Below are 21201 nucleotides of genomic sequence, written 5' to 3'. Positions count from 1 at the left end.
GTAAAATGTGTAGTTGACAAGTTGTACTTGCATAATGCCATTTACATGCTGGAACATCCTAAGGTGTTTCACAGGGTCATAGTATAAAATTTTCACATGGTAATTAGTTTGTGTTTTTAATAGCTATTTACACTTGTTTGTTTCAAGCATTTTTAAATGTTTTTAGTCTGTTCATGTTTGGGAATTTGAAGCATTTAGAGACATAGTCAAACCAGTGAGCTTTCCATGTTAATGATGGATTAGCAAGAATATTGCGTACATTACTGCTTAGTGCAGTAGTTCCAATTGTTATTTCCAATTATTGTAAATTCCAAAAGTGTCAGCTTATTATTTATTATTTTTAACAAACTTGTGTAGCAGTTAAAGCTTCAGTATTGTCAGTCTGGGTATTTTCTTCCAAATTTGAAGTCTGAGTGAAGGTGTCTTGTCAGTCTATGCATCAAAAGAAATATTGTCTAATGCATGTGTGCATGTTTTCTATTTCATTAATCAGAGTAAAGAAACAGTCAAGGCTGGAATTATTATAATTATTCTGAACATAAGACTTATCATACAGAAAAAATGCCAACGTAACAGCTAGTGCAAATTCATACAGCATTGTTAATTCCCGATGAAGCAACAGTTTGATTTAATTAACATACTGGGTTCATTAATATTAAATGGACTTAACAATGCATTTACGTTACAGTAATTATGTTTTTAATAATTCCAAGGTACTTTATAGGAAAATTATTAATTGAGATATGACACTGAGCCTCAGTTTGCTTAAAGGAATATCTTAAAGTGGTTAATGGAGGGAATTCTGGAACTCAAGACTTTTTTAATTGAACGTACAGTTGACATTGAAGCAATTGAAATTGGGGATGTTTATGAAGTCAGAATTTGAGAAGGCAAATATCTCAGAGAATGTAAGGCTGGAGGAAATTTGATAAGGGCTAGAAATATTTTGTGTGGGAGGGAGGAGAAAAGAATGGCAATACTAAGAAGTTTGAGGAATGCTGATTGATTGGAGTTGAATTTGGGAGTGCAGAGTATATAAGAAGAGGGGAGAAATGATAAAAGTGTGACCACAGAGAGAGGGGTCTAGGAGAGGTAAAAAGAAAATATGTAAGAAATGGAATATGTGGAAGTAGACTTGATGGAACTTTGATCAGGAGCAGCAACCAAAACACATGTTTGAACAATCACAGGGCAAGCTCTATTACACAGGCTTCATTGCAAAGTAATTTTTAGATGTGCACACACCCACATACAAATATATATCCTAGTCATAAACAGGGGTCAAATAAAGAAAATAGGGAGAGCATTCATAAGGCAATGAGAAATAGAAACAAGAGTAAGCTGTTCAGCCCCCTCCAGCCTGCTTCACCATTCGATAGGATCATGGCTGATCTGACATCCCTTATTTTCACTTGCCTGACTTATCCTCATAACCCTTGATTTACCCTACTGACCAAGAATCTATCTCACCCTTAAATATTTATAAGGATTCTGTCCCCACAGCTGTCTGTCACAAGGAGTTCCAAAGGCACTCAATCCTCAAAGAAGAAATTCCTCATTTTTTATTCTTACACTATGCCCTCTGATCCTAGATCCTCCCATGAAGGGAAACATCCTTCTCAGCATTTACCCTGTTGAGTCACTACGTTCTAATAAGGTCACCTCTCTGTTCAGTTCAGAGAACTCGTGGGATAAAATTGAGGAGTTTACCTTTAGAATTACTTTAATACCAACATAATCTGAAGGTTGTTAATTGATTCAAGTTTAAACATTTGTCTTTATTATCACTTTTATTGCAATTAGGTTGATTTGTCACTTGATAAATAAAAATTATACATAAGCATATACATTTAGCATGTGTTGATTAATTCATATGTCCATCTCATAATTAATCTGTTTCGATCCAGAAGTGATGAACTTGAAATCAGATAATTGCTCAATTCAGATTAGCTGTGAAGTTGAACAATATTAATGATACGGTTTCCAACAGTTGCACAAAATTTCAAACCTTTACTAATTTAGACTTTCATCATTATCACGCCTGCTAAGATGTTCCTGTACATTGTGACTGTCAAGCTGATAAATGAAAAATAATGGACCTTGATATTGTTCATTTAATAGTTCCAATGCTCCTAGTGACTTTATTTTAACGGTAAATATACTACATTTAACTCAAAACAGTCAACCCTTGTTACAATATAACCTTTCATTTCTACCCTTGTTTCCTACTAGTCAAAACAAATTTCTTTATGTATTTCAACCATGTTGCTCACAGAATCCTGCCAGAATTTTCATTGGAAAATATGACAATTTACCATCCATTTTCATTACTATACCGCGCTGTTAATGGTTTTTATTTATTTTGTCACAATTAAACATAAAACTTAATTAAATTGTAATTCAATTTGCCATGCTCAGTCATATACTAATTACCATACAAATACTGTAACCCACTGTACTGCTACTGTTGATTTATCCCAACCTGACGGAATAATGATGTCTGATTCTTTATTTGGAAAACCACAGTAGCCACAGTGGAATCCTATGTTGGAGTCATTTAATATGAAATTTTTTTTTCTATATTCATTGGAAGTTTAAATAGTATGTATTTTACGTTTCCTCATGCTGGCCTCTGTTCACAGTGATGGTACTCAGAGTTCTGGTGTCTGAGTGGGAGCCAATGGTGCCTGCCCCTTACAAATGCCTCTCCAGGAACTGTTCACGTCTGCAGAAATGAACACAATTGAAATGCATTTAATTAAAATAAGACAAGTCTAAATTGATATATAGACCCATGCAAGTTGCTGTAGAAAGATAATACTTGGTCTGTTGCACAGCTGTTAAGACTTCTGGGTAAAACTGATATTTCTGAAGAAAAGACTAATGCAATGAAGATATGCTGACAGAACCAAGCTGAGCAGCCTGAAATTTCTGATACTTTTCTATATTCTATTTCCTACATTAGTAATTTAGTTTTATCTTAAAAAGAATGCTGAAAAGGTCTTGTGGTGCAGTTAGTAATGGTCCATCATTGGAGCAAGCAGCTACAGGTTCTAGTCCTTCTCCAGGTCTTGATGGGTATAAGTTTGTAAATCTTTCCAACATACACCAATGACAAGTGGTAAAAGCAGGCAAAATTTCTGGTCAGCTGTGTGATGGAAATAAATCAGTCACTAGACCTTGCTCCAGGCTACAAAAATATTGATGCTTGGGAGACCAGTTAGCTTGGTGGTCAGTGTGGATCAGATTGGTGTCTGGACCAGCATTCATACTCTACTTGTTGTAGAGGTCATGGCGATGTGGGTCAGACCTGCCTTCAGGCAGAGAACTCAAGGAGAAGGAATTATGACATCAAAAATAACCATAACTGAATAATATTAACTGTGGTATTTCAAGAATGTAGCTCACCACCACTTTTTCTGGGTAGTTAAGGATGGGCAATAAGTCCTGGCCTAGCTAGTGATGGCCATGTCCTGTAAATGAATAAAAAGGTTATGTCTAACCATTTCCACTGCAAATGAAGGACAGGATGTAATACTTTCGAACTCGTAAGCTATATTACTTGTTGAAAGTTATGCAAATTTTAACTTGAGCATTTTGTTAAGTGTAAAAAGATTTATTTTCATTTAAGTATATGTTTTAAAAAGTCCTTATTCAGGCATGAAAAATATCAAAGCTTATTTTTTTCTAAATAAAACATCATTAGGCCTTTTTTTAACGAAAAATCTATTAATTTTGACGTGGCTTATTTACACTTGATATTCACATGGGTTTAGTAAAGTGGTCTTGTTACATGGGTAATCAATACTTATTCTACATACAAACTATTTCTCAATGCTAATGTACATTGGCCACGTAAACAGTTTAATTCAGTTCTTGCCACCACAGGAGTAACTTTATCAGATTACTATCAACCCTAAATTAATGAATAAACACCAGTATTTATTTTATAATCATTTCTTCCCATTTGACATTCTTCTTAATTATTTTGTATCTGCATTTCCAAGAAAGCAACTAGTGTTCCAATTCTGATACACAGGAAGAACAAGAAAGACAAACGTGGAACATAATGAGAATAAAAGGATATTGGACATGAAGCAACATTTCCAGACATAGATGTAGTGAGGTATGACACAGGAATAATACACTTGTCTTTTCCTTAAAGCTGTGAGTGACATTCTGAGAAAATACACCTTCATATTAGAATGGCTGCTTGATCCTGTTATGAGACAAATTACATCCTTCACTAATAATAATGTTGCCTGTCATGTATGTTCCACAGCCACAGAGAACTGAGAGAAACAGCCATGTCACATATTTTAAACTTTTTAACTTTGTTCTACATAAATGCAAATTTTTGAGGCAAATAATATGTAAACTTTAAGATGTTTTTCAAGTTGTCATGTTTAGTGTAATATTCTGTTTTAGTTAATGAGTTTCTCTCCTTTCCAAATGGGAACATACATTTCTTCAAATGGGTTATGAGCTCACCAGATAGAAATCCACATTCTTGAAAAACATGTCATTAAAATGTGACGATTTAGTATGATGTGAGGTAATACCAACAGTATACCTGGAATTTGTGTTATTCAAGCAGTGAGAAATGTTGTGTTTAACTGAGAAAAATGCATAATATCACATCAAATCAATCAAGGCTTACCTTGATTATCTCTACATACCTATCTGACTATGAACAATTCCACATCTAAGTAGACTTTACCTTATCAATTTCTGGACCAAACCCAGAATGCCCTCTGATGTGTAATGGACTAAAGTATGATAAACAGTTGAAAGATCAGGGTTGAATCCACTTCTGTTTATTATCAGTTTAGCATTGTACATCTGAATGCTGTGACTGACATTATATCGTGTCCGCTCTTTTCAAGTTTTTAAAATTTCTTTCCGCTTTTCAAACAGACCAGTTTTGAATGAGAACTTAAAATCAGAGCCACAACCTCTCCCAGTTTCATGCCACAGTAATCAGACTATATGAACTTTGTACTTCTTGCAGAATATGATGCTTTGTCATTTTAATTTCTTCTCTCCTGAGGTCAAAGACTTAGTTTAGTGATCAAGTAGAGAACATCTGAAATCAATTCAAACTACACCACCCTAACTCCCCATCTGCACTCACCTTTACTGGCTCCATCCCTGCCTCTTTGACCTGTCTGTCTCCACCTATCTGCTCCTTTAACCATCTTCCATCCTCATCCCCCTCTCTCTATTTATTTCAGAATCCCCTTTCCCTCCCTCATTTCTGAAGAAGGGTCCAGACCCAAAACATCAACTTTCCTGCTCCTCTGACACTGCTTGGCCTGCTGTGTTCATCCAGCTCTACATCTAGTTATCTCACCATCTGGAATAGACAACTTTTCCGCTTGAATTCTCTTTCTCTTCTTGTTCCTTCTCCACAACAGATTAAAAAGTCTGTGTTGTAAATGTCAATTGTTGGTGATTTTTATTAAGTTTCAAATGCAATCTTGTTTACAAATATCACAAGTGTGGTATTTTATATATTTTCTGATCAACATGTTCAGAGATGTTACAACACAGCTCTGAAGCAGATGGGTTTTGAACCTGGGCCTCCTGGCTCGGGGTAGGGACACTACCACCACACCATACAAGCACAATGGTAATGTATCAAAATAACCTCTATTAATTGCACCTGATGCTTAATTATAATTAATTCATTGAAAGGTATTATAAGATTCATGAAGTATTATTTGAATCATAAGATTGTCCTACAAAATCTCATTTCCATCCCACATCTAAATCTTGGGCAAATTCTGTTGCTGCCTATATTGCAGAATAATCCATAATTATCTGGAATTGGTGCTTTTTGCCATAAAGGTGCTGATAGAATTGTCCGTAATTCAGGGTGCTGAAATGGCAATAGAGAACAGAGGTCACCCACAGAAGTGCAGCAAATTTTACAGTAATTACAACAGGAACAGAATTTTTGGGGGAACTGGATGGTACATGAAGGCAAACTTTATGTATCAGGATAAACACAATCAAGACAAGACAAACAAAATCCAATCCATCATGGAAATAAGTCCACAGCAAGACACTGCTATCAAATACAACACTAATTTTTGCATCCACCTGCTAGTCATATTTGGGTAATGTGCCAGTATAGAAGTACAGAAAATGAAAAAGTCACCTTGGTGCAGTAAGGAGTGTTCACTTGCATTTACCCATAATTAGATTAATCACAATTGCACATGTGCAATTTACATTGCGACTAATTCATTTTGTATTAATCTGTACCTTAATGAGGTTTAGAAATAATATAAATTCACAGCACTCTCAGCTCTGACTTAAAGAAAATTCTGCACTTCTGCCTCGTCCCATTTCTTGGAAACATTACATATGTACGATCATTGATATACACAGCATTTAAGGCACAATCATGCACTAAAAATGGATCTTTAAAAACATATAGAAACCATAATAAGCTTCCCCTTCTGGACCCAATATACAGGTCCTTCAAAGAAGCAATATGAAACACTGTAACCTCTATTGGTGGCACTACAAAGTGTGCAACGTGAAGTATATTTGGCTCATTAAGTCGTTCCCACTATGTAAACATAATAGTTTGTAAGACAGTTTCCATATCCGTTTCTTGTCTAAATATCTCAGTGAAATAATTTAATGGATAGAACTTCCAAGAAAGAAAGCTGAAATTACTTGCAATTATGTAGCACATGTCCCCAGTATTCTCATGACCAACTGAATTGTTTTGAATGTTTATATTGGCAACAACGTGAATTTCTTGGAGATAATTTTGCCACATCCTGATTATCTAGAATTGTCAAAAAATTGAGACTTGTACCCACAATATTCTGACCACTCAATCTTGCTCCCATCCCTGACTAGAAGTTGGTTATTTCTAGAGTGACAGATTTTGAGATTTTTCTATTACATTAAAATGAACAGCAATAAACCACTTTTAAACATTCACAACCAACTGATATTTTTCATTTGCTGAGATTCAACATATTAAAATTGCCTAACTCAATTATGGAGCCCTCCACAAAGCAATGCAGTAATCCATTACCCTTAGGCAATGAATGTGATTCTTTCCATGTTGCTCACATATTCAAGAACAAATTTTAAAATTTACTTTGGCTTATCAGCAAACCAACAGATCCAGCACCTTTGGTGCCCCTCACTTAAACTGTACTGCTTTCAGTTTATATTCTCCTCCCATCAAACATAGTGCTCTTGCCTTCCTCATTCTTCTCTCCTACCAGCTCAAGGCCAAACTGCTCCCCTCTTCCCCAACAGCAGCTACTTCTCCGATTCATAGTTTGTACAATGTAGGCAGAATTGAATGCCCACGTGTGCATGGGTGCAAAGTACAGGAGGAGTGGCAGCAGGTGCTAACCTGAATGGCACTTGGGCAAGATCCTTATTCCGCCAAACATACTTAATTTTGGTGAACTACCATCTAAACAATGGCCCCAGAGTCTGGCTGCCTCAAATAAAGACAAACAGCATGAATATTAAACATGTCAAGAATCAAACCAAGTCAGTGTAGAGCACTGAGGGTGGCCAATTATTCATTTTCTCTGTTCTAGCAGTGTTAATATAACAAAAGGTATTGTATGCATATTTTGGGGTTGAATTCCTTATCAGCTTATTTACGAATCATCATAATTGTCCCATTTGTCACATTTTCCAAAGGATTCATGCTCATAAATGGCTGGCTTGATGCCAGTCAACTGGGGAACTACATAACATGACAAATTTCATACAGCAGATGACTGTGAGTCTGGAGGCCCATTTAAAAAAAAATACGCCTGTTCCCAAGCCTCACTGATGCCGAAGTATTCCACCCATTCCCAGTTAAGGCATAAACCTCATTCTGACCCCCAAAGCAGCCAATACTGAAACATTCTTCACTCTGTAAAATGTATTAGGTTTGAGGGCATAAGCAACAAGAGATGTCAGTCTTATTGTGCTAAACATTTGTCTGAGGAGTAAGCTCAAAGGGAATTTGGTCCTTAAGTGTTTTCTTCTTTTAGCCTATTAGTGAGACACAGTGTTGTCACAGACATTTCTCATTTTAATAAGAACATAAAGTGTAGACAGTTCTGAAGAAGTCATATTGGACTCAAAATGTTAACTGTGTTTTTCTCTCCACAAATACTACCAGATCTGATAACCTTTTCTAGTACTTTGTTTTTATTTGAGAACGTTTGGGCTTTGTTAATTCTAAAGGGATGTTTTAAAAAAAGAAGCAACAGCAGTTTCCTATTGTTTAAAGAGAAGGACATAGAAACCTTACAGCACCATTGACAATAGCATTGAAATATTTTCTCAGATACTATTGTTGAAAGCACTAACTGCAGAAAAAATCATTATTCATTGTGAAAAGTTGTGATCTCACCAGGAGCTGAGGGTAGAAAATTATACTAAGAGCTATTGTTATTTATACAGCAACTATTATAGCATGAGTAATTCACTTCTAGCCATCCTTACATTGACTAACTACATGTCATTGTTCCTTCAATAGTAGTCTATCTTTCCTGACGTTTCCCTGTCATTACTTTCTTCAGTGTAATCTTCTGTCATTTATAACACAGTCATATCTGCATTATAAGTTTTGGAATGTGTGCAAGAGTGACATTTGGCATTTCATACAATCCCTATTGTTGCTCAGAGGAAGGAATCATTAGTCTTTTCACGGAACATGTGAATATAGTGCTCCTATGATGGTATTTGGTTTAGTATCTGCACCTCCTAATCTGTCTTAATTAGAATGTGAACGGCTTGGATGAGAACTTGGGGGTAATGATTTTTCCAATGCTTGTCTCACTTTCTCATACCTGGAGGTCAGAGGAACAGATGACATCTAAAATTAACCTGAAGGTACATTTAGTCTCCTTGAAACTAACTTTCAACTTTTCTTTACTGGTCAAATAAAAAGTAAATATTGGACTATCTTAAAATTAAGTCATCATAATAGTTGCCAAGGAAGTGAGCATTTACCTGCAAGATTCTGTCAGTGCTTATGGACTGACAGACAGACACTATTTTGATTCATGATCATCCCTCTATTCCACAAACAATGATACCTTGGATTTTACAGAGAATGTGATGGAATGGCTTTGACCAGTGAAGAATTCATTAGTCATCGCTTGACCTATCAGTAAACTGTCTGGTTAATCCTCATATTCTATGAACTGGTGCAGATTGGCGTAACTGCATCGAAATTGGCTGCTACTGCAACTGCAATATGCAAGTTATGTAATCAATGAATTTTTTAATCAATGTAATTACCTGAGTAAAAATGCACCATAATACCTGAGGACAAATTAAGATGAAAATGTCCTGCAAAGCTTTGTTAGATTTATTTTTCTTTTAAAAATTGATAGTCTGACAGAAAGATAAGGGTTCCAAATCTAATAAAACATAATTAAACGTGCTTATAAAGCCATGGGACAAAACATGTTTTCTTATTAATAAGTGAAAAAGTTTGGTAACACAGTAATGCTTACACATAGTGAAGCAGATCCTTAGTTTTATGACAGAATTCCTTAAATTTGTCACACATTGTTGTCCATGTATGGTTGACTAGTTTTAAACACTAAAGAAAGTATAACACAGTGTGTTAAATGACAACTATTTGCTATCCATCATAGCAACATACTTCAATGTCAGCATAACATCCCAACTGCACAAGGACAGCTTTTCCACTTACCACATACTGTCACAGTGGTCCAGCAGAATTAGATAGCCAAGTTAGTTTTATTAGGTGTAGTTGTAAGATTTGAAGCAGCAGTGTACTTACACATGACTAGACAGTGACAGGGTTTTATCACATTTATTGGACCACTATTTCATGTACTCCCTTTCACTGGTATATTCCATAAATGATCCAGTCATATCTGCAAAGTCCTCCAGAACAAGGCTGGTGGAATCCTCACCAATTAGATCATTGCTGTCCGGCCCTGGTTTTTTAAAGGGAGACTCCTGAGGCCTAAATGAACTCTGAGGAACATGATGGGGACTTTCTGCAATCATCTCCTTCTCGGCTTCGACTGAAGGTGCTAATACGTGGTAAAGACTAGGTAGACGGATGTCATAGCGGACCCCACCCCTGCAATACAGCTTGTCAATAAGGGAGTAAAGTTTGTCTGCGATGTCATTTCCAAGCATCACAGTGAAAAGGCGTGCAATATAATGATGTTTAGCCAAGAGCATATATAGCTTTCTTCTCTTCCACGTCACATAGCAACAGTCTGTTTCTGCTGTCAGGGTCACCTACAAAACAGATTCAGTGAGATGCTCAGTAACAACACAATTATGAGAGAAAAATATTTTCAAAAGATACAATGCTCAGATTCAGAAAAATTAAAACAATTTTCTCATACTCAGTTGGACATACGGCTCTTTATTTAAAGAGACAATTTGTTTTTTGTAGCAATATGCTCACAAAATGACAGTTCTGCCAGGGAGTATTCCCATTTAATATGCAGAAAACCAGCGACACCAAGCAAAAGGTTTCCCAATATGCTGCCCCATCTAGCAAAGCTCTCTAATGAGAAATTGCATTCAGCAAAATTAGCCCTTTGTCCCTAGATCGGAAAGAGTCATTTGATCCCACACAGATTTTCTTACAGGAGATCAAATCAGGGGAAAATGTACTTCAAAGGTTAACACCTTAAAATCAAGTTCATTGTATCTTTAACAGGACATTAGTTTAGCTCAAGGGGTAATGTATAAAAGTAGGGCAGTGTTGCTGCAACTGTAATAGGCATTAGCGAGACCGCACCTGGAGGATTGCACACAGTTTTCATCTCCTGACTGAAGGAAGACTGTAGTTGCATTGGAGGCAGTTCAGAGGAGGTTCAGTAGATTGATTCCAGAGATGAGGGATTGGTTTTATGAAGAGAGATTGAGCAGTTCATCACCATATTTGCGATTATTCCAAGTTCTTTTGTTTAAAACTTTCATCAAAATTTAGTTAATAAATAAAATGCCTATCACTTCAATTATTAAGCCATTAACACAATACTATCACAATTTCCACATAGAAGTCCCTGCCAAAATGACAGCAGGGTTTTGACAAAATTCTGTGATTGTGCCAGGGCATTAGCAGTCTCGACACTAGGTACCCCCACTATCAAAGAAGGTGAGTGTGATAACATGCTGGAAAAATCAGAGGAATAATTTCTAATTAAAAAGATTCGGGCATCAGTCAGAAAGTTTCAAGTGCACCTAGATTTTTGAGGCCGTAGAACCCCCGAGAATGCAGAAGTGACCTGGAAAAGGTTGCTCCCAAGGTCTCTCTGCCTTACCCGAGGTCACGCTGTAGGATCTGAGGATCTTTCCCAATAGGAACAGGAAGATCAACAGCCTCCAGCAGTTGGAATAGACCAAGGGAGTCAGCAACAGATACGTGGTTCCCTCCAATCGGGAGGCAGTGAACCAACTGGATCTAGAGCATCCCTCCACAAATCAACAATAACTTACATTTCAATAGCATCTTTAGCATAGTAAACTGTTCCAAGGCATTTCACAGGAACATTAGAAAATAGAATATGGCACCAAATTATGTATTAGATCAGGTAAAAACCCAGTCAAATGGTTGTTTTTTTAAAGAGTGTTTCAAAGAAGAAAGCACAGCAAAGAGGCATAGGGAAATAATTCTTGATCTTGGGGCTTAGGCAACAGAAGATTGCCTAATGGTGGAGCTTTTAAAAACAAGTACGTTCAGGGTTTCCGAACTGGATGAGCACAAGTAACATGTAGGGTTGTGTGGCTGGAGGAATACAGAAACTGGGGGCAGAGAGAGAATTGGAGGCATTTGAAGACATGTTCTCATTCCTCATTCTTCTCTCATAAACTCTGCCTGAACAGCCAACACTCTCACGCATCTTTATGCTATTGCCTTCTCACACCTATGCCACATGGTCACATTCCACATATATCGTCCTTTACTGATAATCTGAAACGTCAGCTTTCCTGCTTCTCTGATGCTGCTTGGCCTGCTGTGTTCATCCAGCTCTACACCTTGTTATCTCAGATTCTCCAGCATCTGCAGTTCCTAATACCTCTGTACTAATTTCAGGCCGACATTTTTTAAATATATTCATAAAGATAGATACAAGAATTACATTATAAAGTTAGTTATTATACTGATGATTCACTTTAAACATTAGACAAATTTAAAAAATAATTACTTGAAAATTGCCTTCTTCATTAGGCCGCAGCGATTCCCATTCTGGAGAATCAAGGAACTGATACGGAAAGATGTAGTGTAGAAACTGCTGTTCATGAGTAACACGAACTCTGTAAAAAAAAATCATTTTCCTTTACAGAATAACATGTATTTTTGACATTTAGTGATGATAACTATTTTTTGAAGTTATTTCTACCCTTCACTGAAGTGAGTTTTCCTATACTATCCAGTTTTCACAGCCAGTACAAAGGTAACTTTTCAACATCTTTAATTCATCTGACTTTAACCAGTGTTAATTGGGAAGTGGAAGAGTCAAATATGACAATGCAAAGAAAGGCTTTAAATTGTGATCCGTCATTGCAATTCCAAAACACTTTAGATTTTGATCCTTACTCACTTGCCTTGCTTTCCTGCTTTTTGAAGTTCCTGAGGTTTGAAAGGAATCATGGGCATAGTTCAACAAATGCTGAGGGGCAGACCAAGGCCACAGATATTAGGTGAAATTGCCAAAAATGAATCACTTATAACCTCAACGTAGCATGTGACTTTGACAAGGAGCATGGCCACAACTGTATAATTGCTAAATATAAAGCAAGCTGCATCTGCAATATTTGTAATGCAGTGAATTTAACAATGGATGACTTAGTCAATGATTTTCTTGCCTTTACAGCTAAACACGTGAACAAACTTGAACAAAAACTGTACTAGCTGCCAAATCATTGATCATAGCTTCATCAAGGTAACCACAAAATAGGAGAGGTATTGTTGTGATCAACTAATTTAAGGGAAGTTGTAATGCTGTACATGCTACCTAAATCTCTTTTGGTGGAATCAAAAGCTTCTGCAAAGATACATTTTGAGACGTAGTGCATTGTAAAGGTCATTAGGGAAATCATAGAACATAGAACAGTACAGCACTCTACATGCCCTTTGCCCACGATGTTGTGCTGAACTTTTACCCTAATCCTAAGGTCTATCTAACCTCCACCCCTACCTTATACAATTATCCATACGCCTATTGAATAGCTGCTTAAATGCCCCTAATGAGGCTGACTCCATGACCCGCTCCGGCAATGCATTCCATGCTCCTACCACTCTCTGAGTAAAGAACCTACCTCTGACATCTCCCTATATCTACCTCCAATCACTTTAAAACTATGCCCCCACATAATAGCTACCTCCAACCGAGAAAGATGTCTCTGGCTGCCCACTCTAACTATTACTCTGATCATTTTGTACACCTTTATCAAGTCACCTCTCATCTTTCGTCATTCTAAAGAGAAAAGCCCCGGACCTCTCAACCTTCCCTTCATTCCAGGCAACAAACTGGTAAATCTCCTCTGCATCTTTTCCAAAACTTCCACATCCTTCCTGTAATGAGGCAACCAGAACTGGGCATAATACTCCAGATGTGGTCGAACCAGAGTTTTGTACAGCTGGAGCATAACTTCACGGTTCTTGATCTCAATCCCTCTATTAATGAAAGTTAACGCACCATGCGCGTTATTAACAACTCTATCCACCTGAGTGGCAGCTTTCAGGGGACTGTTGACATGAACGCTGAGATCCCTCTGCTCCTCCACAATGCCAAGAATCTTTCCATTAACCCTGTATTCTGTTTTCAAGTCTGTCCTTCCAAAATGAATCACCTCATACTTTTCAGGATTAAACTCCATCTGCCACTTCTCAGCCCAGCTCAGCATCCAATTGATGCCCCTTTGTAACCTAGAACAGCCCTCCGCACTTTCCACAACTCAACAAACCTTCGTATCATCCGTGAACTTACTAATCCACCCTTCCACTCCTACACCCAAATCATTAACAAGAATCACAAATGGAAGACAACCCAGAACTGATCCTTGTGGTACGCCACTTGCAACTGAGCACCATGTTGAATATTTTCTGACCACTCCCACTGTTTGTCTTCTAAGGGTCAGTCAGTTCTGAATCCAATCTGCCATATTTCCCCCTATCTCATGGCTTCTTACTTTCTTCATGATGCTACCATGGGGAACGTTATCAAGTGCCTTACTTAAATCCATGTATACCACATCCGTTGCTCTATCTTCATCCATGATGCAGGATCAATCAGTTGTACATATTTGTAATGATCAGAATTATACCACAAATGTTTTCAATTTTTTAAAAAGAATTGCTTAAGCGATTCATTGGTCATTATTAAAAGGGTTGTTCTGAGGTCAAAACAATGACAGACCAGTCTGGTGTTGTACTATAGGAAAGTTATGATTGCATTGGAGGAAGTGCAGAAATGATTTATCAGAATGTTTCCAGGAATGAGAAACCGCACTATAACAATTCTGTGATTCTGTGTTCTTCAACAAATTCACCAGAAAGTTATACAGTATTGGATAAATTATTACATTCATTTGACATCTGACCCAATGGATAATATCATGCAGCTATACAATGGAAAATGGCACATGCTGGAAATCTGAAATAAAGAAGCTAAATGCTGGCACTACACAGCACATCAGGCAATGTAAAGTGAAAGAAACATTTAATATTTTTAGGTGCACACCCTTTATTAAAATTGAAGCTTGAATGGTATTGAGCCATTTTAGTAATAAAGAAACTAGTAAATTGAGGAACAGGAAATTAATTAATAATGTTTGAAATGAAAGTAGTAACTTTAGTTACATATACCTTCTTTCAAGATCTGGTATTGCTAAGAGTCTATGTCTGTCCAAGAGGCTGGGCTGGCTTGAGTTGACAGCAGAGAAATCAATCATTGAGAGAGACTGATGGGTTAATTTAACTGCAAAGTGTCTGTAGAGATTATTGAATGATCGTAGTATGGACCAGTTTGTATGAAATTTAAGCAAGTGGATTGAATGTGTTGTGCTGATTTAAAAATCTTAAATAATCACTTCACCGGCCAGATGTGGACTTCATACTGAATTGGGTGAGGCATGAGGACCTTGAGGAAGAAGGAAAGTTAGTGGTGAAACCTCAAACTACTCTGTCAATGGTTGCTAATCTGGTCTATTTGGCTTCTGCAATACACATATTGGATGGCTGGAGATCTATATTGTTAGCAAAGAATGAACTGGATTTTAGTCAGGAATGCATACAGTAAACTATAACTGTATCTGAAATAGATGTCAGTCTCCCATCTCGAAAAATCAGTCTGCACCCTGGGGTCAATTCTGTGCTAAACAATGCCTGGTGTAGCTCAGTGGCCCCACCCTGGCATGGCAGTCTCTGGCGAATTTTGTTTTTATTCACTTGTGGGTCATGGGCGTTGCTGGATGGGCCAGCATTTATTGCCCATCCCCAGCTTCCCTCGAGAAAGTGGTGCTGAGCTGCCTCGTTGAACCACTACAGTTCATCTGCCGTAGGAAGAGTCACAATGCCATTAGGGCTGGAATTTGACACTGAAGGAACGGCAATGTATTTCAAAGTCAGGATAGTGAGTGGTTTGGAGGGAACAAGCAGGTGAAGGTGTTCCCATGTATTTGCTGCCTTTGTCCTTCTGGATTTTAGTGGTTATGGGTTTAGAAGATGCTATCTAAAAGTCTTTGGTGAATATCTCTGCAGGTTATCTTTGAGACGGTATACACTGCTGCTATTGAACATTGGTATCGGAAGGAGTGAAAGTTGAGAATTCAGTACCACACAAATGGGCTGCTTTGTCTTGGATGGTGCCAAGCTTCTTGAGTGTTGAAGCTGCATCCATCCAGGCAGGTGCTGCAAAGGGAAGTGATGGACTGGGAAGGCACACAATTTGCTGGCTTCTGTTTCCTCTGTATCTGAAATGTGCTCTGTCACTTTCTGTCTTGCTGTCTGGGAAATGCCTAACTCCTACTTATAGCCTCTCTTTTGTAGCCATGAGATTGGAAATTCACCATTACAAATTATACCAGTATCTAATCAATCAAGTCCCTATACTGCACCATCAGTGCCATGCATTATCCGTATACCTGGGAATCATATTTTTTATTTCAAAAATATACTTAATTCATATGAATATCTTTATATACATACAGTCCCTAAAGCAGTTCAGTTCTGTACAGTAGCATACGAAGAAACAAAAAACATTGGAGTTTGACTCTGTCCCTTTCTTATTTGTACAAGATAATATTAGTCATAGAGATTTACAGCATGGAAACAGGCACCTCGACCCAACTTGACCATGCCACCCAGTTTTCACAATTAAACTAGTCCCAGTTGCCTTCATTTGGTCCAAATCCCTATCCTATCAACGTACCTGTCCAAATGTTTCTCAGATGTCAAAACTGTACTCACCTCTACCACTACCTCTGGTAGCCCATTCCACACACCCTCCACCCTGAGTATGAAAAAAATTACCCACTGGACCCTGTTGAATCTCTCTCCTCTCACCTTAAACCTATGTTCTCTAGGTTTCGACTCTCCCACCTTGAGGAAAAGTTGTTGGCTGACTACTTTATCTATACCTCTCATGATTTTATAAACCTCTATAAGGTCATCCCTAAGTCTCTTACATTCCAGGGAAAAAAGTCCCAGCCCATCCAGCCTCTCGTATAACTCAAACCTTCCAGTCCAGGTAGCATCCTAGTACATCTTTTCTGCAGTCGTTTAGTTTAATGGTATCCTTTTTATATTAGGGTGACCAAAACTGAACTTTAAGATGTTGGTAAGGCCTCATTTGAACAGCTACAACAACTCCAATACTCAATGCTCAGACCGATGAAAGCAAGCATGCCGAAAGCCGTCTTCACTGCCCTGTCTACCCATTTTCGAGGAGCTGTGAACCCGCACCCCTAGAACTCTTTGTTCTATAACACTCCCCAGGGCCTACCATTGGCTGTGTTAAGTCCCACCCTGGTTTGACTTACCAAAGTATAACACTCTGCATGTATCTAAATTAAACTCCATCTGCCATTCCTAAGCCCACTGGTCCAGTTGGTCAAGATCTCACTGTATTCCAGATAACCTTCTTCACTGTCCACTATACCACCAATCTTGGTGTCATTCGCAAACTTATTAATCATGCCTCCTAAATTCACAAGCAAATTATTTATATAAATAGTGAATAACTGCGCACTCAGCACCGACCCCTGAGCCACACCACTGGTCACAGGCCTCCAGTTTGAAAGACAGCCCTCTACCAACATTTTCTGTCTTCGGCCTTCAAGTTAATTTTGTAACCCTTGATCCCGTCAGATATCTACATATATTTGAGGAATCGGGAGGGTCTGATAACTGAACAGACACCCACTTAACTTCAGCATAAAGACCTTAGATGGTGGTCTTTCCCCACTGTACCTTGGCAGCAGCTGCCCCAAGCCTTAGTACATCCCTTAACACATAGTACTGCACCTTAGAATGTTACAGTCTGCTACACACAGGGTCATTGTCTTGTTCTTGAAGACCAACAAGTTTTGGGTAGACCAAAGAGCATCTTTCACCGAGTTGATGGTCCTCCAGGTGCAGTCCATGTTTATCTTGGCATGTCCCGGGGAACAGACCAGACAGCATGGAGTTCTGCGTCACAGAAGTGCTTGGAGGAAACCCCGACAAAAACCACTGCATCTTCCTCCAGATTTGCTTTGCAAAGGCACATTCCAGAAGGAGATTGTAACAGTCTCTACCTGCACCCCTCTCCCAACTTCGCCAGAGCCATTTCAAGGGCAGTGTGCAGTGGTGCAGAGTGTGTGGGCGTACATGAAGGATCTCACAGGCAGTGCCCCTCTCACACCAGTCAAGCAATGTTTTGGTGCTTGTTGGAAAATTCTGATGATGAGGCATTCTGCCAAATAACTTTGACAGTCTCCCCAAGGAACCATTCAACAGGATCCACTTCTCCTTTTCCTGCATAGTCTCAAGAATGCTACGTGCAGACCACTTCCTTGATGGACTTGTGGTCAAAGGTATTTTTCTTTCCAAATTTCTCCATGAACAACAGGTGATACGGAATGGTCCAACTACTTGGAATGTTCTGCAGTAATAAGGCTAGACCTATCATTTTTATAGCTTAGCTCTAAGTTCCTCCGAAGATTTTGCACATGCCCCAGCTCCTCTGAACCATATTCCCAGCAGCTTCAGGTAATCTGTCCTGATGGTGAAGGGGATAAAGGATCAGTTGGCCCACTTTCCAAACCACATGGCCTTGCTCTTGCCCTGGTTTACTTTGGCTTCCGAGGCCAGTTTGAACTCATGAGTTTGCGCACTTAACACTGGATCCAAGCAGAAAATGGTGATGTCATCCATGTACAGGGAGGCTTTGACCTGCAGTTCTCTGCTGCCTGGAATAGTCACCCCTCTCAGGCTCCCATCCTTCCTGATGGACTCAGCAAAAGGGTCTATACAACACACAAACAAAGCAGGAGGCAGTGGGTAGCCCTGCCTGACTCCGGATCTGATCGGGAAGTTTTCTGATTCCCACCCATTAATTGAGATGGCACTAAATGATTTTGGTGTAGAGCAGTCAGAACTAGTTATGGATTCCCTCCCAAAAGCCCACTTTGGAGAACACGTCCCACATGTAGGTGTGGGGATATCCTGTCAAAGGCCTTCTCCTGGGCCATGCTGATGAGACAGGCATCCACCCCCCTGTCCTGCATGTAGGCAATCAAATCCCCCGAGACTCTCAGGGACCTTACTGCCTGGTCCAGCACAGGTTTGGTCAGGGTGAATCATTGAACCCAGAGCAGACCTGACCCGGTTGGCAACCACCTTGAACAGAATCATTCACTTTGCATGTCCTTATTAACTAAAGGCAGAGGACAGTAATTTTTTAATGAAATATCCATTTTAGTGGATAAAGTCAATAAACTATGTTACAGCCATGTTACTAAAGTGAGGGTGAGTCTGCATTCCACCTGCATCCCTAGGGGACACTGAAATCTACAACGTGGATCACTGCTGAGGGAGGGGATCCTACAGTAAACACTGGCGCCTTTGCGGGGCTGGATTCTCAGCGGCCACTTTGCTGTGTTCTACTTGAATAGCAAGTGGGATTACATTAAAAGCCGAGACGTCAATGGTTAAAACAAAGAAAAAGTTAGCGTAAACCGCGTTCTACCTTACCTTACCCTCAGCTACTCTCAGAAAATCACAGTCTGAGGCTATGGGCGGAAAGCGAAATAACTTTCTTTTGAGAATTCGCTCCCTAAAAATAGTGAAATTAAGGTGTTTTATCCCGACGATTTACAAGGAACTGAAGCTGGAGGCAACGTTGTTGATAAAAACGCATCTGTCTGTGTGACTGAGAATAATTTGAGTACGTGATAAAACTAGTTACATAGTAACACGACGTGTTTTTGAGGGCAATGGCGTTGGTATCAGTTACATCCTACCAAACAAATGGTTACATTAAGCCCCCCCCCCCCCTCCCAAACAGTGTATTATGTTGCAGACTGTCCGGTTGCTAGCACTTGTTACCACTGACCTGCCTGAGAGCAGCAGAGACAAGCGGTCAATTGCGGTTTTGCCTTCCACGGCGTAGTTCTGCTCACGGGCGAGACTCGTCACCTCGGCATCGCAGCAGTTCACGATCTCCTTGTAGACACTGAGCGGCACTTCGAGGGGCCGGAACATAGCTTTGTAAAGGTTCGTGAAGTCTTCCCCGAAATTCACCTTCCTCAGCCGGTAACCAATGTGCGCCAGTTGAACCAAGCAGAACACAAAAAGTAACAGGCTCCACATAAAGATATCCAGTCCGCAGGCATCGACCCAACCCCAAAGAGACTGAATAAAAAACCCAACGCCCAGAAGACTAAATAGGTAAACGAGACCAAAGAACCCACTGCCGCTCATGTAGCCCAGTGTAAACATGACATTGGCCAAGTGGTAAACAGCTCCTTCACTCCCATTTCTCAAAATCTTACACCCAGGACTATCGTACAAAATAGTCTCGATGAAACTTGAATTTTCCCTAAACATTTCTGCTCGAAAATAAAACTTGAGGCAGATTTCGGATTTTTGAGTTAATCGCTGAGGAGCCCAAGCAGGCAGGGTGAAAGCCGGGTTGCATGTGTGTGTACGCGTGTGCGCAGAGAGAGAGGGAGAGGGAGACAGAATTTGTCTTGGCAACAGAGCTAAATTGCAATGAAAAGGTTACCATGTTTGGAGTTGAAATCCAAGGAGCACTGAGCGGGAACAGACGGCACTTAACATAACTGTTACACACAGTTGATAAGATATTGCTTCCAACTTGAACATAATAGGCAGCATAACCATACATAATATTTGTGTAAACCGTAAAATTTTTTTGGAGAATATGCACAAAGAGACAGTATATCCTGCAGTTTAGAGCCATTCTGCTGATCTGTACTTCAATTTAACTCAACATCCACAAGTATTCTTGTCGTGTTTTTTTTTCCCTTCCTACTCTGAATGACGTCTCTTCAAACAGGAGAGCTCCTGATAAAGTCTACTACCCTACAGCTAAAATTGTAAAGTTCATGTTGGATAAATGAAGCTATAATCACTGCACTAACCCTTTTTAAATGATTTTATGTCAACCCAGTAGTCGCAATTGGAGGATGTATTTGCCCACTCCTGAGTTTAAACTCCTCATAGAGACTGCAGAGATATAGAAACTAGCAGCAGGAATAGACCATTCGGCCCTTAGAACCTACTGCACCATTCGATATGATTATAGCTGAACATCCAGCTCAATACCCTGGTCCTACTTTCTTCCCATACCCTTTGATCCCTTTAGCCCTAAGAACAATATCTTAACTCCTCCATGAAAATGTTATGTTTTGACCTTAGAGATAATAGGAACTGCAGATGCTGAAGAATCCAAAATAACAAGGTGTAGAGCTGGATGAACACAGCAGGCCAAGCAGCATCTTAGGAAATCTTTCTGCATCTACATCATTCTAGCATCTTCCTGAAGAAGGGTCTAGGTCTGAAACATCAGCTTTCCTGCTCCTCTGATGTTGCTTGGCTGCTGTGTTCATCCAGCTCTACATCTTGTTTTGACCTCAGCCACTTTCTGTGGCAGAGAATTCCACATTCTCACACTGGGCAAAGACATTTCACCTCATCTCAGCATA

At 39.2% G+C, this 21201-nt stretch overlaps 1 protein-coding gene across 2 annotated transcripts; it reads right to left on the bottom strand.

The window, feature by feature from the left end:
- Nucleotides 1-26: 26 nt before the first annotated feature.
- Nucleotides 27-20973, bottom strand: popdc2 (popeye domain containing 2). 2 transcript variants are annotated; one of them, XM_048541240.2, is made up of 4 exons: nucleotides 19587-20973; nucleotides 12195-12303; nucleotides 9800-10272; nucleotides 27-2725 (listed from the first exon to the last, which is right to left on the bottom strand). In XM_048541240.2, exons 1-3 carry the CDS (start codon nucleotides 20078-20080, stop codon nucleotides 9844-9846), a joined length of 1032 nt encoding a protein of 343 aa, XP_048397197.1. In that variant the 5' UTR covers nucleotides 20081-20973; the 3' UTR covers nucleotides 27-2725; nucleotides 9800-9843. The 2 variants fall into 2 exon arrangements, with proteins under 2 accessions (XP_048397197.1, XP_048397198.1); XM_048541241.2 differs by having other exon boundaries at nucleotides 33-2725; nucleotides 9936-10272; nucleotides 19587-20958.
- Nucleotides 20974-21201: the final 228 nt, after the last annotated feature.

The sequence above is a fragment of the Stegostoma tigrinum genome, chromosome 12, assembly GCF_030684315.1.
Source record: "Stegostoma tigrinum isolate sSteTig4 chromosome 12, sSteTig4.hap1, whole genome shotgun sequence".
NCBI lineage: Eukaryota > Metazoa > Chordata > Chondrichthyes > Orectolobiformes > Stegostomatidae > Stegostoma > Stegostoma tigrinum.
Note: the sequence above shows the minus strand (reverse complement) of the source record. Positions and strands in the feature narration are given on the sequence as shown.

Coding starts and splice junctions, on each gene's coding strand:
- popdc2 (XM_048541240.2), bottom strand. CDS start 20,080: ATGTTTAGGGAAAATTCAAGTTTCATCGAGACTATTTTGTACGATAGT. Junction 12,304..19,586: donor TCTCTGCTGCTCTCAGGCAG/GTCAGTGGTAAC, acceptor TTTTTTTTACAG/AGTTCGTGTTACTCATGAAC. Junction 10,273..12,194: donor ATGAAGAAGGCAATTTTCAA/GTAATTATTTTT, acceptor TCTGTTTTGTAG/GTGACCCTGACAGCAGAAAC.